Here is a 27,908-nt window from a genome sequence, read left to right as displayed (position 1 = left end):
GCAAAAAGTGTGTCGAAAATGTGGGGATATTCATGCATAAAAAAGTCAACTGATACAAAGCATTCTGGGACTTTTCTCCCTGTGTTGCATGCATTCTAGACTTATTACCGCCGAAATGGGGTTGTCGCAATTGCTCAATATTGGGTACCCCTCTCGACACACCACCTGGTCGGCCATTTTAGATCAGGAAGTTCATAGCATGGGAAATGTACATCATGTACTGTACATGTACGTAGCACTATGCCATGGTATCGTACGTGTCGAGTGGTCTACGGTGGTGCGTGATTTAGTGCATTAACCACCCAGACAATTTCCGGGTTCAAAAATAGGCGGAGGTTTTATTCGTTTGGGATAGGCCAAGTGTTTTGTACCGTGTATTATTTGAAAGATTCGAAATGTTGGAGACAAGTTTACGGCTCGGAAAGTCCTAGTTTTGTTTGCTTGAGATCTGAATTTTTACAGGTGAGTTGTAGTCCTCTGCCATGAAATTTGATCAGTTTTGCAGGTCGGGTTGCATGCCGCCCAGCCAAAGCCTAAAACAAGTTGGAAAGTATCTTTATGAAATTTCAATAATGGAAGTGTTTTTATACACAATTTTTTGGCGTATCTGAAGTTCACGAAAACATGGCAGTCATACCAACATGTACATGTATGACGTGATGTTTACATCATTGGCAATTGCAGCTAACACCCATCATGTTCAGATGTTACCCATGAGTGGACAGTGTGATCTGCAAGGGATAGCCCAAGTAGGCTTTGTGGCAGTTGTGAACAGGTGAAGAAGAAAAAGGGCTTACATCAGTAATCACTTAATCACCAGTGATCACGATTGCTGTGCCTGCAATAGGCCATTTACTGTGCCTTCCCCCGTACCCGGCAAGCCTCACTCCTACTCACTGCAGTCCTACTTTGTTGCCAGTGATAACAATGTCACAATACAACCTGTACTGGTATTACCCTGTCTATGACTGTACATGTATTGTAGGCCTACATGTATATCATGCATAACATTGTGACAAGTGTGACGTACATGTACAGGTTGATGAATTATTATGGGGTGCATTATGTAGACCCTACATGTGCATCGAGAATTTCAGAAATGCTGGATAAAACAAGTCATGCATTTTGCTGTGTCAATAACATAACTTGCATTTTTGAGGGGGGCACAATGTACATGTACATTTCCAACATGTTATTTGTAAACATTGTAAGTTTGTGAAGTTACTTGAGGCCATGATAACCCAACCATCAAAAATGTTTTCCCAAGTTGGCCATGTAACAGTACGTGTTACTGTGTTTTTGCAAATCCACTTCAACACTGATCTACATGTACATTTATCTCTGCACTGACACAGCCGTAGATATTGTTAAAGTGTATTAGAGTAAGTCCAAGACGTCAAGGGCCAAGAAGTTTTTCGCAGCTTAACTAAATACATGTATGTGATGCCACCTTTTAAGCTCAATTGCAGAATACCCCACCACCTTCATGGTCAACCTCGTAGCCAGGTATAGGTCAAAGTGTCACACTCTTCTCAAGGGATTTTCACCTTGTACCCACGTAACCAGTCATTCTAGGGGTCGTTTTTTTAGAGTGGTGGGGTATGCTGCCATTAATCCCTTCTTAATTTTGACACTTTAAGTTCATCCAGTGCTTCAGATGCAATGAGCTGTTGAATAAGCAATTTGCGAGTTAAATTTAAATAAAACCTGGCACACTGAGTTATCTGCTTGCACATAAACATAACTACATGTACAGTGTATTTGAATTCCCGAGACTAAAGACACTGTTGCTATACCTTGTGATTCGGGGTAAGCTTTCGCATAGCGACTGCCTCTCTGGAATGGACTGGTTCCTTTCTACCCTTCTTATCCATTGAGAACAGTGTATTGTTGCAAGGCGTCTCTTATGTAACTGAGCAAAAGCTTGCCCTGAATCACGAGGTATAGCAACAGTGGCTTTAGCATGGAGAATTCAAGTTGTCAGTATGGATAATTCAAGTTGTTAAGTTCACACGAATTTAAAGAACTCAGTGTACCAGATTTGGGTCAAAGTTAACTCGCAAAAGGCTTATTCAGCCAAGTGTTATTTAAAGAATGCCCGTCTGGATTCTTTGAGCAACGTGCTAACTGACACATTGCTTAAAAAGAGTTCCTGTGTTATTTGATTAATGTAACAGTGATTACGAATGTAGTCAAAGAAACTTGAGGCTTTCCATTTACTTCAGGAACATTTTTACTCTGACTTTTACGTGGTAAATTTGGGGAAATTTTTCAAGGCTCCTAATATATACATACTGTACTGTGGAATTTGTAGTTGAATGTATAAGAATTCAATCAACCAAGATCTACCTGTGCAGCACCTGACACCTGTGTTTTTTACAGTTTATTTTTATGTAAGTCATAGCAACTGTTTCAGTTTCTATTTCAGAGTCTTCCTTTATTCAGATTAGTTCTGTAGAAAATTTAAAGGGGATGGGCCATGCTGGGAAGATTTGTTGTAAAACATACATCAGCACATAAAACAAGCATGCATATAACAAGAAAACACATCTGCATGATTTCAAAATGTGCGGAAATATCTTTAAGATTATAGTTTTCATGACCCTATTTTACTCCCTTCTTGGAGCCAAAGCTAAACAACAGCCGTCGGGTACCAAAAGTTGTCTGAAGAAATTCCTAAGAATCATGATGTCATAGGACGGAGTCCTTTATCTGGTGACCGTTCACTGTTATGCAAAAACGTATCGACATGTACATAATGCAGTTGCGTTAGCGTTTGCCATCATGTCAGACACAAGCGACAATAATTCCAGCATTGATTCTTTTTCTGATCATGACAGTGATCAGTTGTCTTGTTCGTCTTATTCATTTGACAAAGAAAGCGACATTGAAGGAGCTGATGAGGCACAAGAAATATTGCCTTATCAGTTCGAACCAGAATATAATCAGGAAGAGATTTTGTAACTCGAGGCTGTTGGCCAGAGGATCGACAACAAAACACTGACTAATTTTTGGCTTGGGAGAAAATCCACTAGTGTACTTGGGTGGGACTCTAACCCACAACCCCCTGCTTACTAGTGCAGATGGCTTTACCACTCGACCACCGAGCTTGCTGGTGTTGGCTGGCAGGTTCGAGTCAGATGTAGCAGTGGGTATCGCGAATAACTATTTCCAAGGATGGAAGGATGGCAAACTCGATGGTTTTCGGTGCAAATCCACCCTTGGAAAAACACTGACTGGTATGATTTTTTTGTCTGCACCATTATAAAAATTTGTCTTTCTGAAAAGACATTGGCTATTCAATAGCTGTATTCACTGATGTTTGTTTGATAAATCCTGTTTTAAAGTGAAACATGCATGTATTGTCGTCGACAATGGGCAAATACAGGTGACTCGAAACAGGTTGACGTTGGGTTGCGATTTGTCTGTAAGGCCTACTGCCTACTGCCTACTGGGAAAGTTAGATTGCCTTCCTTGTCTCTTATTTGTTCTACCAGTTTGGTTGTTTTGTTGTGTGTTTCACTGATTTGGGGGGTAGTTTTTGTCTATTTTTATAGGCTAGCCTACTTTGTCAAAGTTGGTGTTCCTTTCCAACAGTTTTTTTTCACTGTGAACTGCAAGTCGCTTACTTTGACCGATCAACATTCTTGCCGGAGCTGTGCATTCTGGTCTTAAAAGTCGAGTCCGTCCTATGATGTCACATTTTGCCAAGATTTGTCTGCTGCCCTCATTGACCGATTTTGACATGTTTTTGTGAAGAGCCCCGGTGGAGACTGAAAAAAGTACACAGGACACGCCAATTTTTGCTGATTTAATGACATAAAAGAGTGATTAATCCAACTCTTTGTTTATAAGACAGTTGAAAACTATCATATAACGTCAATTTAACCCTACATGGCCATCCCCTTTAATTTTTCCAGTGGTTAAATGCAAAGTCATCATTGATAGTTGCAAATGAAGGTTTATTACAGTTGGCGAGGATCAGATGGGTTGGTCTGCGGTCTCTAAAAACTGCCTTTCAGAATGTACCGGTTCATGCTAACAGGTGTATGTGTATGCCAATATTGAGGATACTACACACACCTGTCTTGTTGGAATCCTACAGGTCTGTATCAATGGTTGTGGTGTTGTGTCCAGCTTTACGACATTATACAACTCTCTGCTTATGCATGCGTAGTCCAGATAGAAAGACTTCTCTGAATGCCATTGTTGATGGTGATTTTATATTCAACAAACCAACGATGCTTTAACTGATGTAACCGATGTTGGGCTATTCTTCTCTCCAAGGTCGTATAATCACAGTTATGGTTCCTTTATTACCCGTTCCACTGTGGGTGTGTACATGTACATACACACATTGCTTGGACCTTTTTATGGGATCTTATTTTATGTTGACATGCAACGGTCCAGCCATTGCAAGAGTTTGATTCTTGTACATTTATTTTGTCAAGTTAGTTCCATGTTATACTGTACCAGTACACAGTTTTCATTGACCGCAGGTGCTCCAGAAAAGTACATGTATCTTTCTTTAAGTAGGAACCCCTCTTGATTGGTCAGCTTGGCCAGAATCATACAAAAAGTGGGACACAAGTGAAGTGATGCTTCCTATTTTAACCAGAGCAAGATGTCGGATTGTGAGCCATGTCTGGATGGTATGGCTGTGGCTAGAGATGAGACTGGAGCCTACATGTACATGTGTGGAAGCCGCTGGCTCTCCTCTAGATAGTGGCTGTAGTCATTCCTCCTAGACATGTGCTGCTCATGGCTATTACAACAAGTGGATTCAGACAGGATCCGTAATACACATATCTAAACTTTTTTGAAATGGATGGGCTAAACTAAAGTCAAGAATTGTCTGCTTTCTGAAAGTCAAATTCTGCTTTCTTCGCTTTCTAAATTTTATGTACAAAAACTGTATGTGACTGTGCATATGTACTTTAGGCCTACATTTACCGTACATCTACAGGTATCTTTGGCATAATGATGTATGTAGGGCCTACACGCACCATTCCACTGTGATCTTGGACTGGTCCCCGTCCTGTTAGATTTATTCATAAGCTGTGAGACGTCTGGGCACTATGTAGGGAACGGGGACCTCGTGATCTCTGCGGTGCAGAGCCGGAGGAAATCAATACCGATTTCTGCAATATAGCAAAGGAAAAACAGGAGGGGAAACGCTACCTGTTACTTTCAAAGTGAGTTAAACAGTGAAAATGAGTTGTCATTCCTAATTTGGGTTCATATTTATTTGATTAATTGTGCCGAAATGATCAAAAATATTTAATTGTTTTATTTATTTATTTCTTTTTACCGAGAATTGCATTTTCCGCTTTCTACCCCCAAATCCGTGTTTTTGGCGGATTTTCCGCAAAGCGGAAAACTCTTGACTTTAGGCTAAACATGTGTCGCACCACTTGTTTACAGTAACACACTCTTGTTCAAAGTAAAGCTCATTCGGGGCTTACAGATTTACATGTACTTGTTCATGTCTGTGCCTGTCTACTTCTAGCTTGGCAGGCTTTTGTAGTTTAGAATTTGAATTCAGCCTACCTGAAAACCTCATCTGTCTGATCATATCTGTTATTATTGTTGATTGCAACCATCTTCATTGCCTGTTGAACTTTTCATTGCACTTGAGGTTTCTTAGAGCCTGGTAATTATCTTCGGATTATTTCTCAATCACTGTGTACATTGTACCTTGCAGATTATGTGGACAAATTGATACAACCATCCCTAGGAGTGTACAGTTCAGACAGATTGACCAACCCCCTGGGGCTTACATGTATTACTGACCAGGCTTGATCAGATTAGTGACCATGCACACACTGTAGAACTAGCTTCCAACCAAAGATCGTATAGCGAAAGCGCAAGATGGATAACTCTGCCCAAAAGGTATAATCACCGTGGGCGCCATTTGAGCGAGTGATACGCCTGCCAGTTCACGGTAATGCACAGATGCAGGCGCACCAGGTGTATGTGCCTGCCGCAGCGCCTGAGCCTGTGCATTAATGTGCACGCAAGTGCATCTCTTGCTGAAATGGCGCCCATGTGATTACATGTACAACGTTTTACGTGTATTCACGGTGAAGTTCTCCATCTTGCGCAGCTACGCGGGGCTATACGATCTTTGCTTCCAACAAACACTTTATGGTCCTTTTTCTTCATGAAGTTTTGCTACTTTTAGGATCAAGTATTGCGTCTCTTCATTCATTATAATATTGATTTTTGTAACAGCCAGACAGCCCTGTGTGTGAACTTTTGACGCAGTAAAGACAAAGCCTAGAAAATGTAGAAGTTTTCAGTCCAACGTATCATGAACCCTGAATGTACTGTGCAAGTGCACACATTTTCATGTAGCATTCACATGTGTACATGTACGTGTGCAGAAACATAATGGCTGTCTAATGAAGGATTCATGCTCTTTGTACTGTCGAGAGCCGACATGTAAACACAACTGGAAGCACATGATACGGTAGTTTGACAGTGGACTTTGTCCCTCCCACAATCAACGGCCCTGCCCATGTTAGAATTAGGAACTGTATACATGCACATGTGGAAATAGGTTGGAAGTATCCATTAAAAAGTATCTCCAAGCAGACTACAGGTAGGCACACACAGAAGTACAGGTACATGTCATCTCTGAGCATGGATACGTTCTTGTAACTTTGTTCCATTACCGATTCTTAACATGACCAAGCTCCATTCTTTATTAGTGCATATATTCATGTACAGTACTTGTCAGATATTATAAGCAAAGCGCCACGAAGCAACGCAAGATGGAGAGCTTCACCGTGAATACACGGTAGTTGAAATCACATGGGTGCCATTTCAGCAAGCGATGCACCTGCGCAGATTCGTTTCAATAAATAAACCACAAATAAAATAAGCACAACATTTGTTTAAGTGAGAAAAATTCTTGCTTGATAAATCAGGTTACCAGCCAAATCTCCATGAGATGTATATTGTTTTAAGTGGTATTTACAAGTAGCTGTCTGTTGGCTCGCATGACAATCATATCGAGTTTGAGCTGGTAACCTTTGTGTTGTAAGCAAAGTTTTTTCATGCTTTATGCAAAGTCTGTGCTTAAGTAGCTCTGTGAAATTGGCCCAAACAGCACTATGAATTTCTGTGTTTACGTCATAACTTTAGACTTTTTTGGGGGGGCTGTATTTCTACGTACCATTTAAATGCCTTGTTTATAAATAGAAATTAACAGCTGTTTTCTGGCCAATCGGAGAGCTGGTTGACTAACAAGAAAGGTTTTTTGTGGATTTAACTTCCTTTGCTTATAAGATGCATACATGCATTTGTATGATTTTTGCTGGTAGTGGTCATAAACTGACCAGGTATATGCGTAGAATCAACAGGAAAATTGCCCTGAGTTGAAAAATCATGAACTGTATTTTTTCTTGAAGGTTTAATTCGCAAAGTTTGTTTGGGGAAAGAAAGTTGCTGTGGCTGCATCTGAACCTGTTGTTGAGGGCTAATGGTGCATGTACATGTAGGCTTAGGTCTACTCCCCATTGGAAATGTGTGGCAAAGTGTAGATAATAGACCTACATGTACCCGTACATACATAACCGTTGTATGGAAGCCCGATTTGGACATGGCCTAAAAATGTATTGATTAGACACCCACAATGAGAGCAGGTGTGGATAATAAGGCCTGGAACCACTTGAATTGATTCTGAAAATCCAGGAATTGAAGTCTGAAGAGGCCATCCGTGTCAGCATCATTTTTGATTTCTCATGTTGGAAGTTGACTACCAAAACAAACATCTTGGTTAATGTAATTCTTTTGCGATGACGCATGGCAAAGCATGATGTCTGGGAATGACCTTTGACCCACTTTCGGAAACATGAATTTGTCCATTTCAGAGGAAGTGAAAGCCTTCAGGGCCATTGCATTTCCGTCCAAAAACACAATGGAAGCATATCTAGCCTAGACTCCTCGGGTTCCATTCAGGGAATAGATTATATTCATTGTTTTCCATGACCCCAAGAAAAGCCTCTAATTAACCCTTTTCAAGATGGAGTATATCCCAGCAAGCTATCAGAAACACAGATTCCCTTGGTGTGTTTACCGAAACTAGAGCATTTTAACTGAGGAAACTTGAAGGATTCTGGTTGGTAGACTTGTGACGAGTCCTTGGTAATTTGTGGCAGGTGTGACCGGTGGACTAGGGAAAGTTTAATTAAGGCATGGCACACAGGATATCCTCTCTCTGATTGGTTTGTGTGTATTGAATTCTGAGCATGTCTGTTATCTGTGTAGTTCATCCTTGGGTTGCTTTCTCTACATGTACCGGTATGTCATGTATACAATGTGGCATTGTGCAATTACATGTATGCATTGATGATTGAACCACAAATTATTAAAAATATTACCGATCCCCATGTATCCATCGGTCGGTACATGTACAAGTACCATGTAACCTAGGAAGTGTATACAACAAGCATAAGCATGTACATGTACATTGACTGAACAATTTGGAAATTGTGAAGCAAACTTTGAAAGCAAACTTTGAATTCAAACGTTTCAGCAATCGTTGCCTCTGCAAGTACCGTACATGTACATGTAACTTCAAATCTAAATGCATACATGTACATTACTGGATTCAGTAGCGGTGATGGTGTAGCCTAGTGCACTCTGCCAACTTCACATTTTTTTAAATTGAACTTTGTACTGGGGAGATGTTAATTTATATTATGGGGTTTGCCCTTAGTCAACATATATAAAAAAAATTTCACAAGCTTACTCTTGTGGGACTCGAACCCACGACCTCCTGCTTACTATGGCAGACGTCTTAATACTTCGCCAACAAGCTTGCCAGTATCAGCTGGCTGGTCAGGTGTAGCAGCGGGTACTACAAACTGTTTTCAGTTCAGTGTGTGCATTGACCTTTGCCCTTCAGGGACGTGACCTTTGCCCTTCAGAGACGTGACCTTTGACCTTCAGATACATGTGCACCACACTTTCCTTTTACTCGCGGCTCAAAGCTGCAATATTGAAAAAAAAAAGCCTGGTGTTGAGTCATGCCAAAATGAAGTGCAGAGTTTTGGTTAGAAAAGGCACACAATAGTGACCAGAGGCTGGTTCATACTTCAAGCGAATTTGACATCACACTACATGTACATTTGTAGTGAAATTTACTGGAGTTGAAATGTGTTCAACTTTTCTGAATGTGCAACAGGAACAAGTGATCAGAAGTCACAATTGGCATTTGTGTTCACTTTCGTGCCAAGTTTGAATTGGCCTTAACCCTAACTCTCCTCAATCCTTCACCTGTTGGAGGACTGAGGACTGTTACGGTTAATGTAGCAGAAATGTTTCCAATGTCAGACACAGTATTAAACAATATATTCTTTTTCTGTTATCGCCAGATTCCATAGTGGGCTGGGTGAGCGATAGTCTACATAAAGAGAAACTAAACTACCACCACTATGCCTCCCCCACCACCCCCTGCCCCAGCCCCCCCACCCCCACCCCCAGCCAACATGAGCGGGCCTCCTCCACTCAGTAAGAAGGCACAGAAGGACCGAGGAGCATTGCTGACTGACATCCACAAAGGAGCCAGACTCAAAAAGACGGTCACAAACGACAGGAGTGCACCAGTCCTAGCACGTGAGCCTCTTGAGAATACTTACTGTGTTCCTCATTACACAGAATCTCTAGAAACAGACCAATGGCACCTGCTAAGTCATGTGACCAATAGTGGATATCAGACATCAGCAGACATAGCACTTTTCCATAGCAGAGTGTCATAAGTGTCATTTACTTAAAAGAAAGCTGATGGTTGGTCAAGTATTCCAACTACTGATACGCTGAGTACTAAGCTGAAAATCAGCATTATTTTGGGTAAACAATACAACAAGCATTACTGTAGAAGAATACTATCCTTTTGCTGTTTGAAACCCACTACAGGTCACGTGACTAAGCACAATCGGTCTATAAAGTCTTGAGTTCATTGGACACCACACATTTCTCACCTATGGTTCAGATGAGCACTTGTATTGAAACACTCGGCAAGTTTCACGCTCATTTCTTTTGCTGTTCGTTTTGTGGCAAGATGTTCATATGTCTACCCTTGAAAAGTTCTTAATGACTTCGCACCTGTGGCAGTTATCAATGTTGATGATAGTGGGGCGGGATAATTATCATTTTTTTTCTGTTTTCAAAATTCTTTTCAAATTCCTATCATCATTTACTGGACACTTAGACCCACACGAAGACCTGTTGACAGTGGAATATTTCAGCCAGGCCTGACGCCATGTTAAAAGAGTCCAGATTTTGCGGTGTTATGTAATTTTCTTTTGTTAATGAAAATGGCACAGTGCGCTGCTGACCACTTTTCAATAGGGGCCAGATTAGCATGCAGCGGTGCTGTGTGGCTCATCGCTGCGACGGTGGAGCACTTTGTCCCAGGTGTAATCCACTCGCGCTAAATCCACAAAACTGTGGTATACTGTTGCAAAACAAGGCTGGATTATCTCCACTATTGGAGTGAAAAAATGTTGGTAATGCCCAGCAGCCTGGTCTTTTGTTATGAGTACGGTCTTTTGATACAAGGCCCAGTTCCCCATGTCCGATTTCGGAGACCCTGGCCACGCATATAAAGAATACGTGTTCGGTACTGGAAACCCCGGCAGCAAGTGGTTAAAGAAATGTTTCCCCCAAAAAAGTAGGCCCCAAGCCCCTTGGACTCTTTTTTATTCTTGCTGTGTTTCTGCTGATTCAAACTTTTTTAATGGAGTTGTTTTGTTTGAATTATCTAGCTGAGAAGAAACCCGCTGGTGGTGGAGGGGGCGGAGTCGGCAGACCAGGAGGAGGAGGGATGGGAGGCGGTGGAGGAGGGGGCGGTGGAATGAGTGGGGGGATGGGTGGACTGTTCAGTGGTGGAATGCCACAGCTTAAGAAGACGGGCAGATTTCCAGCAGGATCAGGTGCGATCAAGTTACCGCAGTCTTTGCCTTGGACTTTATAGTCATTACTGGTTGAGAGAGATTTTGCCTTTAATTCTTAACAAGAGAGCAAATTCCTCTTTTACAAAAGTATGCTGCATGTGCAAGGACTTGGCATGTATATTTTAACAGAAAATGTCCAAACCTCAGCTAGTTTTGATCATTAACCAGCTGTGAAATCCCTCAGGTAGCTGGTTTTGCAAACCCTTGTAAGTTAGTTTCTTTAATGTGTCATTATCAAGTGGTTATCTTATCTTTTGTTAAGAAAGATTAACGTCTGTTTTACAAACACTTTGCAGTGTCGGCAACGTTCACACATACATGTATTTCCAATGCTGCAGTTTCCCTGCTCATGAGGAAGAAGCCATAGAAATAAATCATCCTGCTGTTTATTTACTTTGCAAATTTAGTTATTTATAATGCTGCCTTGGTAAGCAGCTTTGATTGTACAGTGTGCTGAGAGTCATTTAGTGTCCTAACAGAAATCTCTTGCATCTTTTTCCATAGGTGCCAAGGATAGGAACACCCCTGCAAGTAATCATGTAGGTGGCCCCGGCCAGTCGCTAGGAAGTAGACAGTTTGGTTCTCAGCCTCCGCCTCCACCCCCAAGCAGATCAGCGGGGAATACTCAGCCCCCTTCCCAACGTCTTTCCAACATAGGATTACAAAACGCAGACCGGCAAGAGCCTCCCTCGCCTAAACTGCCTGGCCGGCCGCTACCCAGCCATCCAGGGCCGCCCAGGGACTCTACCACAACACAGAACAAACCGTCTTGGATGAATGATATCAAAGGGGGGAATTCCAGGCCTGCCTACAACTCTGGAGGGCACTCTGCTGCCCCGCCACCTCCACCTCCTCAACAGAATAAGCCACGCCCCCCATCAGTTGGAAACCTGCCGCCCCCACCTCCACCTGGGCGTAATGTTCCAAACGGTAGGCAGAAAGACCAGGCTCCCCCAAGACCACCATCATCATCATCACGGCCACCAGCATTACCACCAACGAGGCAATCCTTGGGGCGTATGCCACCCCCTCCCCCTCCCCCAGCGAGAGAGCCCGCGCCCCCAGTACCACAGCCACCACCTCCCTCCAGGCAACCCCCTGCAGGAAGACCGGCTCCTCCCCCAATTCCAGACCCCATGCAGAATGTATCCCAAACAAATGGACCTACCTTTGGCGGAGCCCCACCCCCACTCCCTCCATCGAGGGCCGCAAACAGCCGACCTCCACCCCCTCCTCCACCCAGCGACAGTGGATCCCGACCGTCAGGATTACCGCCACCTCCCCCCCCAGCAAGGAACACCCGGCGTCCAGTCTCCAGTGGCCCAGCACCACCTGCACCCCCATCCAGTCGGCCGCCCCCTCTACCATCGCGATCTGGTCCGGCACAAAGTGCGCCGCCACCGCCACCCCCGTCAAGAGAAAGGCCGCCATCAATCGTAGGCAGTAATAGTTCATCACTTGGTCCGCCTCCACCACCTCCGCCAAGTAGAGGTACACGGGCTTCAGGAGCACCGCAAATTACCAACAATAATGGATATGGTAAGTTGATGCATACTTTGGGATAGCTTTCCACTTACACGTGTTTTGAATGCCTGGATTCAACTTTCTTGTTTGTGTTATAGCGTTAGATACTTACATCAATGGCTACCTGTTCTTCTGAACCGTCTTAGGTCTTTCACAATCTTCCTCTGTCTCAAGGAGATAGAGCAATATTGGCACAGAAATAAATCCCATTAAATAGTGGCTGGATCATGTGACTTTTTAGAGTTCATTACAAAACAATTACCCTATTATTCTCTCACTTGTCATAAATGCTACAAATGTCAAATCTGAAGCCTTGTGTTCTCATACTACCTTTCTATAATGTCACACAATGGTGCATAATGTCACACTTGTTCACCTACTGTTAACGTTCCGCTCCTGGTATTTATAGCTCGTCTAAGAATCCCTGATTCATTTCCTGGACCGACATGAACTTAGTTGGGATTCTCACATGTCATGTGACCCAACAGTACCCTCATACACATGTTGACTTACATGGATGTATCTATGTTCCTGTCTGAAGCCTCCTTTATCACACATGGATACAGCAGAGTTGCCAAATTCACAAGTTCCTAGGGAATTCTAGGTATATTAACCCTAACCATCCCAAATCCTTCAAAATCCGCCTGGCAGTTATGGAGGATTTTAGAGTATTGAGGCTGCAGGACAAAATTGCACTGCTGAATGCGACGGATGGGATTGTCTCAAGGTTGTGAATTAGACCTCGTGTTGTTCATGCTCAGCCATGCATAAATTCATATTCCTCCATACTGATACCATTCACACTGCCTCAACATAATGAGAGGAATTGCTAGAGGATTTTGAAGGATCGAGGCAGTAGGCACCCCTCTACAGAATATGTTTAAGAAGTATCGGAGGATTTTGGAGGATTGACACTGTACCCAATTTTTTATGGGGGCAGTTGGAAGATTTTGAAGGATTGAGGGTGTATCCTCTAGAAGGGCCTAGGTGGGTAGGGTTAACACAGGATTAGCCCTAATCCCATAGAATGTACATATACCATTCAGTTTGACAGAATTAAATAGATTCACCTTTGCAACAGCCTAGATGTTACATGGAATTCCTGGTTGGTTTCAAGGATCCAGCGGAGAAGTTACATGGGTTACAGGGGCAGATCCGTGGGAGAGGGCACGCCCCCCTTTTTCACTAAATAAATAATTAAAAGATGAAACAGAGGGAAGGAGGAAAAAAAGGGTTCATACTGCCTGAAATGGCCCCACAGAGTGCCTAGAACCTGAAATGGCCCCACAGAGTGCCTAAAACCTGAAATAGCACCACAGAGTGCCTAGAACCTGAAATGGCCCCACAGAGTGCCTAGAACCTGAAATGGCCCCACAGAGTGCCTAGAACCTGAAATGGCACCACAGAGTGCCTAGAACCTGAAATGGCCCCACAGAGTGCCTAGAACCTGAAATGGCCCCACAGAGTGCCTAGAACCTGAAATGGCACCACAGAGTGCCTAGAACCTGAAATGGCACCACAGAGTGCCTAGAACCTGAAATGGCACCACAGAGTGCCTAGAACCTGAAATGGCCCCACAGAGTGCCTAAAACCTGAAATAGCACCACAGAGTGCCTAGAACCTGAAATGGCACCACAGAGTGCCTAGAACCTGAAATGGCACCACAGAGTGCCTAGAATCCCAAAGTGCCCCAGACCCCATATTGTAAGGTCTTTGCGCTACTTGTTCATGGGCGTTTTACCATTTGCTGCTTTCGTTCATGGCCCTCCCCCCCTCGCCCTTTGGGAAAATCCCGGATCTGTCCCTGGGTTAAGATTCTGTCAGTCTGCACCATGTAGAAATGCTCTTCGGGAGTCCTGTACTCAGATTTCCAGTATTTGGTACATGTTCCGCATTTCATGAACTTCACTTGTTAGAGTTCTTTGTCATAGTGTTTTTGTGCTGCTCATTTGTGCATAGCAGTCCATTGTGTGTGCTGGAACTATCACCAGTGTACATGTATGGTACCGGTACCCCGTAACCTTCATGTACATATCCTGAATGAGTATTATTACTACAAAGACCTTGTCATAACATCAGGAAATACATGCATCTATCAAGTACCGGTACATGTAAACTGTGCATAGCACACCTCTATGCACACAGTACCCATGCAGTTGAAACTTAATTTACGACTTCACACTGCGTTCTTTTTCCCAATAACCTTTCAATAGTTGTTTGTACATTTTCAAGATAGAAACCTAACATGTCATGTATATGCCAGGCAGTAATCACCCAAAAATATTTCACTGTGACACCTGCTTACGAACGTAATTCATTGTCACGTTTTAATGTGAACAGGCCGAGCAAAATACATAAATTATATATTGGACCCAAATGAAATTACTGCATGAGTGGATTGTGGATAAGGAAAGAATTCACCAATAGGAAATACACATCGTTGTGTCATTATCAGGACCAGTTTCAGAAATGCAAAGTGCTTGTTACAAACTGAAACAACAAAATTAGCAATGACTAGTCTCCAGGAGGCAACAAACAAACAAACAGATACGGTAGAAACACCATTCATCTGATTGGAGTTGGAGTTGACAAGCAAAGAGGGAAACAGGTTCACAATGACTAGCATTGTACAACTCATCCTTACACATACCTGGACATGGATATGTACCTATACAAAGGTGAACTGTACCTTTAACTTGTCATAGGTGAATAGTTGTGAATAGATGTTTGTTGTTCAGGAATCTGGAATGTCCCTCCCGAACCCGGTCGCATGGAAAAAAAAAAAGCCACATCTTCTATGATTCAGGTGAACGAACACATCCCATTTCAACTCACTTATTTAAATGTTACCCAGTGCGTGACGTTTATGAAGTGCTGATAAGTTTAGGGCCTTGTGTGCCGTGGAAGAATTTATCAAAATTGGGAAGCATTGTCCTTTTTTGACGGTCCTCTTTGTCCGCAGGATCAAGGATTTCTATGATAAGTTTACAGTACCACAATTTTTTCCCCAACAATTGTTAGTTTTCAGTGTAAAATGGCATGTATCTCTGTCTTAACAATTTGGCTTGATTTGTTTCTGTTTTCTGTAGATTCTTTTGAGAGCAGATTTGGGTTCCGTTCAGAAAAAGAGTTTCCTTCTCCTAAGCCTTTCACACCAACGCACAAGACCTATCCCAGCAAAACTTTATCAAATAGACAAAGTAAGTATGGCCAAAACCAATCACAGTCATAGTTGTGCAACCGTGCTTCTGGTTTCGTAAACATTTCTGTGGCCTGCATCAGTAAAAATGTGAGTTTATTGAGGGAAAAAAATTCTGCAATCCGTTAAATTCAGCTAGAACTTGAAGACACTGATAAGATGCTAACGTGCCAACCCAACTTTCACAAGCTGGCTAATTGAGGGATAAGACACCTCCAGCATGTAAGCAGAAGGTCATGGATTGGAGTCTCACGCAAGTGGGGCCCCAGCAGCACTGGAAATAGATAGCCTAGCCTGTAAAAAGTTCTGCTGTTACTGTTGAAAGTCCAACAAGAAAACCAGACAAACGAATCTGGCATATATCTTCCTGTTTGTCCAACATAAAAAGGGGAATACATTTCTGTGGCATTTTTAATCACAAAAAAAAAATCCTCTTTCTTTTTTACCTGCTGGATGGAACATACATGTAAGCCAGTATGTTACGGACATCTCTCAGTCTTTACTGAAGTAAAAGACACTGTGTTTGAATGTTAACTAACTGCCAACAGACGCAGTTCGCTACTTGCCCATTGATTCGGTTTATTACACAACGGAACAGCTGTCAGAAAAAGCACAGATTGAGGATGGTGAGTGGGGCATGTGTAGCTTGCATAGGACCCATCAGCATGGCAAGAGATGCATACTGTAAATATCCAACAGGTGGGGGAGGAGAGTGGTAGGGAGGGACGTGGCCGGAGGAAAGGGTGTGGTTCATTGACCTCCACAGTGTCTAAGATTGAGGATGGTGCGTGGGGCATGTGTAGCTTGCATAGGGCCCATCAGCATGGCAAGAGATGCATACTGTAAATATCCAACAGGTGGGGGAGGTCAGTGGTAGGGAGGGGCGTGGCAGGAGGAAAGGGTGTGGTTCATTGACCTCCACAGTGTCCAAGATTGAGGAAGGTGCGTGGGGCATGTGTAGCTTGCACAGCCTGTCAGCATGTCAAGAGATGCATAAACACTCAATGAGGGGAAGGGGGAGGGCATAGTAGGAAGGGCATAACAAGCGGAACCAGGTGCGGTTCACTGACCTCCGTAGTGTCCCAGATTGTCGCGTGGTAACCTCTGAAGAATACCCTAGGAATGAATGAAATCCACATGGCGATCTGTGTATTGCAGATGCTCTTTGAATAAAGTCTGATAATCTTTGAACTTTGTATTCAACATAATATAGACATTTAATATAGTAGGTTGTATGTTTCAGCCCCATACCAAAAGGTCGCACAAAAAAACAGAAACTCTGAACTATAAAAAAGCACTGCACAAGGGCACTGGCTTACAGGAAGTCCACAATACACACATTAAAAGCTCAGAATGAATCAGAAACCAAAGGAAATGCCATGTGCATATGCATTGTCAGATTCATACAAGTAAAAGGAAGTCATGTTGAGTTTCCTTGTTATTCTAAATATGAATAAACAAGATCTGATATTGTGACTTTGCCGTCAAAACTGAGTCTTCATTTTCATATTAGTTTTCACAATAGCTAAGCTCTAGTGATGTAATCATTGTTAACATGCAAACTACATGCAAGCGTGCATTGGAAAAGCAGGAGTACATGTACATCAGAGTTTTGCTGGATCCAACTTCCTTCTATCTTCAAGGCTGTATCAACTGTGTGTGATAACAAATGCACAACAAAATTGTCTTTGTAAATATTTTGGTTTTGTGATCTTCCTGTACATGAAACATTTTAGGTAGTTTTTTGCCTCAAGTTTTCCATAAAGTTGGTCCCATTTTAGAAAGACAGTGATGTATAAGACTTGAAGCTTTGTAGAGGGCTTGCGGACCTTTGCGGTAACATCACATGGAAAGATCTCTTTTGGAAGAGATGCGGTTCTCTGATAAGAACCATTGAGTGTATATTCGACGTTTTGACCAGTATGCGGTAGTCATCCCCTGGTCATCCTGTGGTCATCCCCTGGTCATCCTGTGGTCATCCCCTGGTCATCCCCCGGTCATCCCCTGGTCATCCCCTGGTCATCCCCTGGTCATCCCCCGGTCATCCCCTGGTCATCCCCTGGTCATCCCCTTGCCATCCTCAGCTTCACTCCTGAGGACAACGAGAGCACACTGGTTGAAACGTTGAGTACACACTCAATGGTTCTTGTCAGAACCATACCTCTTCCAAAAAGAGATCTATCCACATACCACAAGCCATCTCCTTAAAAGTGATGGGTTTTTTTTCAGAATAGAGTCTTGGTTTCAAAACATGCTTGAAACATGTTTTTGTCTTAGTTTGCTTTTTCTCTTAGCTTCACTTTCACATGAGTTATGAAATGCTTTACAATTCATGTGTAAACCTCATAACATAAGAAAACGAGACTTTTGTGTTTCGTGTCTTTCCCGTTTCAATGTCCCAGCAGAGGTCAAGATTTTTCCATCTTCCATGAGTTGGATTTGTGCATGAAGAATGACATGGGACATGAATGATTGTCTATGACAGCACGCTTGTCTTATTTTGCTATATCAAATGTACAGTTTCTTTTATTCATGCATGGTTGAAAAAGTCATATAATTATGTGTAAGAAATACAAAAATGTACAAAAAAATTTGAGTTCCAGGTACATGAAGATCATTTTTGAAGAGTCATTTACAGCCAGCTCTCCTCAAATGAGCTGATTTCCTTGTTTTTTGACTGCCCATGTTTGCCAACAAAGTAACACTATAGGGCCTTTTCCATCTCAGAATTTCCTGTCTATTTTTTAACGATGAGTTTTTATGCCTGTAAGCAAAGGCTCTGCCTGTAATTGTTAGCATGTCAGGTCCATCAATGTAGATTCACAAATTGAACCAAATGCCTAGTGTGCCATTTTGCAGGCAGAAACTTGATTTCAGGCTTGTGCATTTAAAGTATTGGGCTAATTTCAGGGCTTAACCAGGCATATTTGGGCTTCTTTGGCCTTATATTCATGCTGTGTACAAAAAACCACTGACTTGCATCCTTGAAATGCACTTTACATGGGCTTACATTATTTCCGTTCCACTGGTTAACGTAAATTGAGTAACATGTGTACGTGCATCAACATGAAGTCCAGGGAGACGTGAGCATCTTATGTATACAGTATTCTGTATGCCTTATCCTGTCGTTGAAGACATTGGCCTTTGTCAGCGTGCCCTCTGTAATTGAATGTTTCCCTGTCAGGAGGAAGTAGGGCGGTTGCACCTTGCATGCCTCTTACAGATATCCAGGAAAACAGGCCAGACAGAGCTCCATTTGAGATTCGTTCTCATGACCTTTATAAGATGTAACAGCATTGACCTTGAAGGACTGTTTTGTCGGGTTGAGTTTGAGGACTAATTAAATATGACGTATGTGACTGAAAATAGAGTTTTGTCAATAAGACCAGGGGAAAGAAGGCTGCAGTCTTCTTACACACAATCAGTTTAACTCACACCCCAACAATTTTCCTAATTCAAAGAATGTCAAAATTATTGTGAATTTGTGATGTTAAGAATAACGTGATTTCACTTAATAATGCATGGTTTGCTTAAGCACAGTCCCAAGGAAGTTTCCTGATATGAAATGAACAAGACGCTTTGCGGGAAAAATAATTTTGGAATGTGAAGTTGATTTTGTTTTTCTATTGATTTCTCATTGCAGGTGTGAAACGAGGCCCGCCTCCAGAGCCTCCATCTCATTAACTCCAGGTGATTTCATCTTTGGAATGAAATCAAGTTTCCTGTGGGTATATCAGTGGCACTCCTCATTAGGTTCAGGCCAAGACATTCCCTGAACAATCAACCTTATCCTGAAAATTTACTTGTTGCCAAATGACATGTGTTATAGAACACATGCGGTATAGTAGGGTTTTGAGTTGGAAAGGCACTATAGTAAAACATTGTGGGATTTTGCATACCCTGCACACAACCCTGTGGCCCATCCTTTTGAAAAACTGAGGGTGAATATGTTTGCCACTTGATGCTTGATGTGAGGCTGCATCCGAATCTGTTGTCTAGAGCTACGTCTACGTCTTCGCTCCATTGGAAATGTGTGGAGACACGTAGACAATAGACCTAGCCGTAGCTCTAGAAGCTCGTTTGAAAACAAAACCTTGTATATCTGTACACATTCCACGGGGAACTTCATGCAAAAGGAGTCTACCTACGAACAGTTGGTTACCATTCAAGTCACACAGTGCAAATCTCACAGGCCATGTGGCTTGGAAATGTGTCAGATGCAGAAAATCTTTGCTCGACCAAACAGCAGGTTTCCAGGCCAAAATGTCATGTGATGTAGATGTGAATTGATGGCTACTACTTATACCAGCTTGCTAAGTGCAAAGTTGTGGTCTTAAGAGTTACCAACTTAGCAAAAACTAGCCAAGAGTCAGTCACCACCAATTTTACATGTACCTCATATCATGTTTTGGTCAGGTTTCTGCTTAGCAATAGATATCTGGCTGGCTTGGTAAATATTAGGCAATGCAACATTTTCTGAGATCAGCCCACTTCTTGTTTGTTGGGTTGTTTTTTTTTTTCCCAAGTCATTCATGGACTTGTTATAATAAATTGAAAAATGCTGTACAGAGTATTGCACAGTTTTCCTCTTTTTTTGAGGAGGGTTCATTGCTCCCAGAATTTCCACTTGTGTTTCTGGATCATCCATTTGCTGTTTCAATGAAATAGGCCTGTGAGGTTTGCCAAGCACCCTCCAAAATGACTTGACGGTGCCCGTTGTCCTAACACTGGCCACAGTCTCGCACTATAATCACGACACTGTGATCAAGAGGACAGGAAGGAAGCGTAAGAGTTGTCCTCTCCAAAAAATCCAAGCCAAACCCCCATAAGTGGCATCCAATTCTGCTTGCAGGCATAAAGATGGGCAAGGTCTTTCATTGAAGGCAGGCAGGAAGTCTGTATTGTCTACCCTACTTAAACCAACAAAAATGTGGAGTATTTTTCTTCGTTACTACTTGTTATTAAAGCATTGGTCAAATGCCTTGTCCAGTAAAATGACCATTTAGAAGTAAGAAATGATTCTGTATGTTTAAACTTAGCCTTTTGTTACTCCTTATGGCTATTACGTTTATTTCTATTCCATTATCTATTTTTTTTTATTGGATCCATGATCTGTAAAATCCTTCATTGAGAATGTTTCAAGGAGAGGACATCAAATGAGTATTTGGCCCTCTGATAGTTTCAGAATGGCCATTCTTGTGGCGGATATCCTTCATGAGATGTTTGCAGCGTATTTTGATCCTAGAGAACCATGACCCTGGCCATTCTAATACGGAACATTAGTACTTGGGAATGTTATCACTCATTTAAAGTGAAGTTACAAGCTTTATCTCTTGTGGAAATGCCATCAGGATTTTCCCCGCAACAGAGAAAAAGATTAATAGTAAATGCAATTGATACCAAATGTGTTTGATTTAAAAAACTGCTCCAATTATGAATTAATACTAAACTGAACATTTAATTTCAGTGTTTAGGGTTTTTTTTCACAAATGAACATGCAACTTGAAGTCTGCACAGAATCGTCAGTGATGAGAAACATTCTATATTGTAAACAAATTGCTGGTTTTGCAGAGGGCATCTGGTGTATGATTCTTTTTCTATCATTTTGCATTCATTTCTGTGGCATTTTTTCCGAGGAATCATCCAGTTATAAGGTTTACTTTGTAAATATGGATATACAAGACAAGATGCTAGAATATTGTAACTTATCTGTATAGTCTTGTACATGTATACTGCTCAAAAGCAATTTGGGAAGAGGTTGGAACTGCAAATCACCCAAACCGTATGCATCAATTAAGATGTCATGAGGAAATTTATAGACTGGGGATTCCTTCTCCAACATTTGACTGAAAGGTCTACATTTTACCATTTACAAGTATTTGAAAATTATTGCCTAGGTTTTGCAGTATGAAAGGGCATTGTAAAAAGTTTGTGCTGTTTGTCAAGGTGGCGACAGATTTAAATTTCTAGCCATTTCCCTTCCTCGCCCCTGATTGAAAGCCGTCAGGAAAGGTTTGTAGGTTCATGACTGACATCCTTTCCAAACAGTAGCGAAGTCTTTTACAAAAGTGAGTAATCTAGCCAGAAATTGTCTCACTTGATAACTATTGAAAGTATTTTGTTCAGAGGTGAAGAAAACGGTTCCAAAGTACTCCGGCTTTTTGTCAGTTTGAATCAAAACTTGAGTTCAGTTTGGTTTTGAAGTTTTCCCTGACATTGTTAATGCCAGACGTCAGAAGTTCCAAAGCATTTGTGGTATACGTAGCAGGAATAATAAAATGTTGCTAATTAATGTTTGACCTTATCACCGGTACCCTCCTGTCAAATGCATTTTCTGTGCACGACTAAGTACACCGGTGAAAATGAGTCTGCGCATAATAAGCCCAGTATTGCTACATATTCAAGAACCCAGAGAGTTTTTGTTATTTCATAGTATTAAATAAATGCATTTGGGTTAGAAAGGGCAGTTGAATCTTGATAAACAATTATGTAAAGTTTAAAGACAAGACAAAAGATTTGTCTGGAAAATGAAAAGGCTATGAACTGTGCATATTGTATCTAATTTTTTTCTGATATTTGTATAGTAATTGACTCAAGAAAGAAAACCCTTGTATTAAACATTTAAATAAATTTAAATGCAAAAAAGTTACCAAGGGGAACTGTATTTTTGGCTATGCATAATTGCGTATTTGAGATGACTTCCTAATATAGACTTAATGGTACATTCTAGATAGGCAACTGTATTGTGTAAAATAGAAAGAAAAAAAGTCACCCTTTTTTGATTTATATTATCATAGAAAAAACTCTTTGTACATGGTCCTTTTATCTGTTGTTTGTGTGATTAACAGACAAGTGGCGGCAATTATGGAATAAACAATGGATAATTCCGAGATCAAACCATTTTGCAGCCAGTGTGCATTGTAATATGGTTGCATTCCCTACATGTTGGACTTGTTATTCACAAGATTTTTGATGTTCATGTTTTATAGGAAGTGTCCACTGGAGTCCTTAATGGCTTGGTATCCGCCAGCTGCTTGCATTCAATGACAATCCACAGCAACCAGGACCAGTAACGACATGACCACATCTCAACTGCACTTCTTTTAGAGTTTTGTGCAGACACAAGGAATGTCACAGATCAGTGGATAGTTAAACTAATGGTTACTGATCAGATTTGTCCCAGACTGCAGGACTAGTCTGATGCCAAATCACCTCAGCAAGTCATAGAAACTGGTTGCAGCATTGCCATGGAAACATTTTCAATTGTCCCAAAAAAATTAGGGTAATCATGTATAACTAGTCACATCTAGTGTCCAAAACATTTTATTTACAGTTCATGGCATTGGTATTCCAGTCTTATATACAAGTATTACATTGTATCTATAATTTACAATTGAACAAATCCAGCCAACAACCATATTTCAAAAGTTGACCATTCACCTATTCCGCTTGTTATTAGGGTTATGCCTGTTATTTAGTGTTTAAAGTATAAAGAAAGTTAACGGCCATACAACGAAACATCGAACCTGTCCTGTTCAGAAGAAAACATTTCATTGATCCTGGAAGAATTCAAAGGAGGACTCATCTAGATGCCGATGACCCAGCACTCAACCGCCCGCTTGCTGGTGCAGAGGTCGCATCCCCTGATCTCGGGGTCATACCCAACGATGACCTGGCCGAGTTCATGGCTAGCTGTGATTGGCTACGTGCTTCCACTAGCTGTCCCATGTGCCTGTAGTGCTCCGAGGCTTGTCGTTGAGAACGCAGACGCGATTCCTTGATCAAATTGGCCGACAACTGCAAGATGTCTGGTAACAAGACAGAGACACGTGGAGTGGCGTGAGCTCCTTTACTACATAGAGAATATGTGCACTGCATCAAAAGTTCACTTGCCACAGAAGTGTGGCGTCTACAGATAGCATGTTACCTTGATGAAAAATTATTTCAGTATTTTACTATGGTACATGTACATCTGTCCTTGAAAAATTTCTTGTCATCTTTGACAACTTATTAGAGAGTCAATTGGCTCTCTGAAAGAAATTTTTTACTGTCATCTTAATTTGATTTGTATTCAGACTGCCTGGTTGCAACCTCATGCTACAATGGGTCTGAACAACAACGATAGAGGGCGCTGTGCAATCTACGTGGACCATGGGAAGGCACTTGTGCATCATTGATGCTGCCAGCGCCAGGCCAGTGCACATTGCTAAGCCTGGGTACTAGACGGGAAACTACAAAGAGACTACAGGATCAAACTTTACACAGGAATGGCTATCTAGTGCCCACGGCTAAGCCTGGATACTAGACAGGAAACTGTGAACAGACTACAGGATCACAAGTACAGAAGGTCTCAAATTGAAAGTCCCATCTGTGGAGAATATTGAAATGTTCGGTTGCATCCCAAACCTGCATCTTACCTTCAGTCAATTCACCTGTCCTTCCTTCCACCTCGTCTTCTACATCCTCGGTCTCATCATCTTCCTCTGAGCTTAAGGCAAGGGCATCGCATCCCGCTTCTAACCGCTCTTGTCTTGTTACAGCATCCCCATCCAACTGTTGAAGGTTCGGCAAGGCAAGTAGAAGTTTCCTCCTGTCCATGCAAACAAATCATTATTGCAAAAACTGACAAAAAGTTAAGATTAGGGAAAATTCCTTGAAGCCAAAAGATTGAAGCCCCAAAGATTTCACTTTGTGCATCCTTGTTATCCTTTGTCGGTTTCTTTTGTTTACACTTCCAAAGTGAAAAACGAGTAAGGAAATATGTTCCACTTTCAGTGAACTCATTTGTAACACCATCTGCTCCAAGCAGAGCAAAAGAGGGCGTGCTTTTTTGGTACTCACTGCATAGACGCACCATGAGGCGTGCAAGTTGATACGCATTTGACACGAAGCACGCTGAGTGTGCATAATTAATTTATTCTGGCATGTATGGTCTGGGTACACGCAGAATGTGTGCAAGAACCCGCTTGTAACCAACCACCTGTCCTTTGGTTGATTGAGGGTGCACTTCAGCTCAGGGTGGATTGTTTACCTGTAGTCGGGCATCTTGCAGCATGGATTTCCCTCCATAGTGAGTATCATCAAAGTCTTGGGAAGCTCATCTACCAAAGGAATAAATAACATCATGTTCATTCGCATGGGCTACCGACATCAATCACTCAGGAATGCAAAGAGTCTGAGAAAAATGATTAATCAAGCAAAATTGTTGGAAAGAAAAATAATTTGCAGAAAACTATTTGAGATTTTGATGGCGATTACAGTGAATCAATGAACCAGTCAACATATCTACACCATGCCATGTATTGCAAGTTTACTCAAGTAAACAATCCCTGGAAATACTTCTATTCATACCAATAGAATTTGAAGTTCATTAATTACGCTGAAACGTAGAAATCTGTCAATATATTGACTGTGACGCTAGTAATATTTTTTTCTACTTCATATCATATGAAACAACTTCTCAACACTTAATAAATTAAGAATGCCTCACTTGTGTCGAACTCTTGAATCTGATTGGACGACAAGTCCAGCAGCTTGAGTCCTGGAAGGTCAGTCAGGTTTTCCACCTTCTCAATTTGGTTGCCAGCAAGAGTTAGGAAGCACAGGGACTGTAGCGACTCAAGATTCTTAATTTTCTCGATCCGATTCTGGTATGGGAGAGACCAAGTTAGGCAAAGGCAACTTGAAATTCTCGGACTGGCCAGCCGACCCCGGTAAGCTCGGTGGTCAAGTGGTTAAGACGTCTGCACTAGTAAGCAGGAGGTCTTGGGTTCGAGTCCCACCCGAGTAGGCTTGTGACCTTTTTCGCAAGCTCTCGGACATGCACTGAGCATACAGTGTTTATTATTAATGTACACATTGGGTAAGGGCAAAACCCGTTATATAAATCCTTTGTCTGTCCTTCAACTTGAAATTCTGTTGCTGGCCACAGTCTATATGACCTTGAGGAGTATTTTTTAAGAAGTAAGAGTTCTTTCATTTAGGACTATGGAACAGATATGGATTTCCTCAACAAAATTAATCTGGGTTATTTTCCCACCTGTAAGGCTGATAAGTCTTATTTTTCTATTCCTTGACAGGCTGACAAGCTATGTAGGGCTGATTCAGTGTGAAAAATTCACTATTTGAATATTTGACCTTCAATTCGATCGAATATCTGAATATTCGGTCTTACCAACCAGCAGATTGTTGATGAAAAAACCATGTACAAAATTAGTTGCAATACCACAAACAATGTTGATGTACATTATAATCAATATTATAGCTTTTCATGTCAAGGAGTATCTCCAGCCATAGTTTAGCAAGATTTAAGGGATGAACAATACTCCTTCATTTGGATCTGCTTGAAACAATCCTCCATAGTGCCATTTTTCTCATTTAAGCAAAAGAAAATTATTCAATATTCAAATTTGGAAAATAAGATTTGAACAATTCATAATCAATTGAAATCATTCACCTTGCTAGTTTGAATAACAACACTGATTCATGTACATTTAATCATAGATACATGTATAGTCTCCTCAGATTTTCTTTAAACCCTCTCTAACCAAACAGGAATCAACTTTGAAGGAATTAAGTTTGAAGATAATCTTCTCACTTGCTGTAAGTACAGGTTTGTGACAGGTCCCATCATCTCAAGATCATCAATCTCTCCAACATTCTCCCTGTCTAAACGCAGATGAGTCAGCTTGCTGATAGCGTGAATTCTGTGCATACAGAAAGCTTTGTATTAATTTATGACAACTTTCTGAAGCTTCATTTTTATACATGCACTTTCATTATTTGCTCAGTTTCAAGTGAGCATTTCCACTGGAATGTCCAATGCTGCATCGTCACTGGTTACATTGGAAATATCACATCAGCTTTCAAATCAAGACGGTGAAAGGACATGGTGCATAGATTGAAGAAACACTCACAGCTTCTCATGGGATCCACTAGCAACATCCGGAGATAGATTCCTTCTTGCTATCAACTGAAGACTGATTCTGATAGGTCTGGACATAACTGAGGTCAGAAGTAACAAAACAAATTTAATGAAACTCAGCTCCCTCAAGACTCCAAAACTTGACATCCAGTTATCAATGTATAATTAGCAGTTCCTCCCCCTCCTCCATCAACCCAAACCCCACCCCCCCTGATCTTACTCTTAGGCATCTCTGCCTCTTCACACTGCTGCCGGTACTTCTCTTCCTGTGACTGCAGCCTTTCGTCTGCATCCACAGACGGACCAAAGGCTTCCTCTTTCCTTGCTCCATCACCGGACGGTGCTCTTGGCTTGGACTTCAACGGATTTGCAGCTGGTTTGTCCTTCGGCACTGATTTGGATCTGGTTGAGGCAGTCGACTTTGATTTGACAGAGGACTTCTTCATTGTTATTTTATCATCAAATCTTTGACTGAAGAAACCTGTCAAATACACATTTGAGATTTGAGTGCATGTGGAGAGGGCGTGTTTTCAAACGAAATTGATAGCACGTTGGTACCATGATCTCTATGCCTGGTACACCACATACATGTACATGTAGAAGTTCTAGCATGTTTGGCACAGGCCACACTGAGTATGTGCAACGAAAATTATGCTGGAATGTACAGTCTTTGCGCGTACACCGAATGGGTGCAAGAACCCGGTTGGAAAACTTCATACCAGTCTGTCTCTTGTTTGACGGTGAGAGTATACTTCAATTCAGGATGGATAGTCAGCAGTCAATATACATGTATGATGTACTAACAGGCCTAGGCATTTAACATGTTTAGTCATGTTAATCTATTGCACAGAAAATGCAAAACCTATGCAAACTAGAATGCTCAGTCTCAGGCTCTTTGGTTAAACACTGTATACATTTGGAATACATTGACAGTATCCGACAATTTTTTTAAAAAGGTTATGTTTCACGACCACGATGATTTAGCGATGATTTTAGTTTATCAAAATGACAGACCACACACCATGCCACCGATTATGAGTTTATCATGATCGTGCATTCGTGATGGTATCGCCAAAACAACAATCTAAAATATATTACTTTGTCCTGAAATCGAATGTTAATTCGCTTACATGTACACCACTATTACATCATAGGCCTACGACATCAAATGTAACACTTATTCCTACTTCAAATTCGGTTGCATCCTTAGAAACGAGACGCTTCGCCCTTAGTCAGTTGTTAGTTGGAATCCATCAATAGTACCAAACTCTGGAGGGCGCAATTCTCTTCACCGTAT

General features: G+C 41.6%; 2 protein-coding genes across 3 annotated transcripts; one reads left to right on the top strand and one right to left on the bottom strand.

The window, feature by feature from the left end:
- The first annotated feature begins 180 nt into the window (after positions 1-180).
- LOC110973574 (uncharacterized) lies at positions 181-22,584 on the top strand. Its single transcript, XM_022224480.2, has 6 exons — positions 181-462; positions 9,384-9,624; positions 10,776-10,943; positions 11,469-12,503; positions 15,578-15,688; positions 19,331-22,584. Exons 2-6 carry the CDS (start codon positions 9,444-9,446, stop codon positions 19,369-19,371), a joined length of 1,536 nt encoding a protein of 511 aa, XP_022080172.2. The 5' UTR covers positions 181-462; positions 9,384-9,443; the 3' UTR covers positions 19,372-22,584.
- A 408-nt stretch (positions 22,585-22,992) lies between these two features.
- LOC110973575 (uncharacterized) lies at positions 22,993-27,882 on the bottom strand. Of its 2 annotated transcripts, none has more exons than XM_022224482.2 (8): positions 27,799-27,882; positions 26,832-27,092; positions 26,604-26,691; positions 26,285-26,393; positions 25,178-25,334; positions 24,719-24,788; positions 24,105-24,277; positions 22,993-23,495 (listed from the first exon to the last, which is right to left on the bottom strand). In XM_022224482.2, the coding sequence occupies exons 2-8, from the start codon at positions 27,055-27,057 to the stop codon at positions 23,269-23,271; spliced, it is 1,050 nt and encodes a 349-aa protein (XP_022080174.2). In that variant the 5' UTR covers positions 27,058-27,092; positions 27,799-27,882; the 3' UTR covers positions 22,993-23,268. The 2 variants fall into 2 exon arrangements, with proteins under 2 accessions (XP_022080174.2, XP_022080173.2); XM_022224481.2 differs by having other exon boundaries at positions 27,742-27,881.
- Between the last annotated feature and the right edge of the window lie 26 nt (positions 27,883-27,908).

This window comes from Acanthaster planci, linkage group LG17 (assembly GCF_054643075.1).
Source record: "Acanthaster planci isolate LZ-2023a linkage group LG17, COTS_SCS, whole genome shotgun sequence".
Lineage (NCBI taxonomy): Eukaryota > Metazoa > Echinodermata > Asteroidea > Valvatida > Acanthasteridae > Acanthaster > Acanthaster planci.
This window is presented reverse-complemented; position numbering and strand designations above follow the sequence as displayed.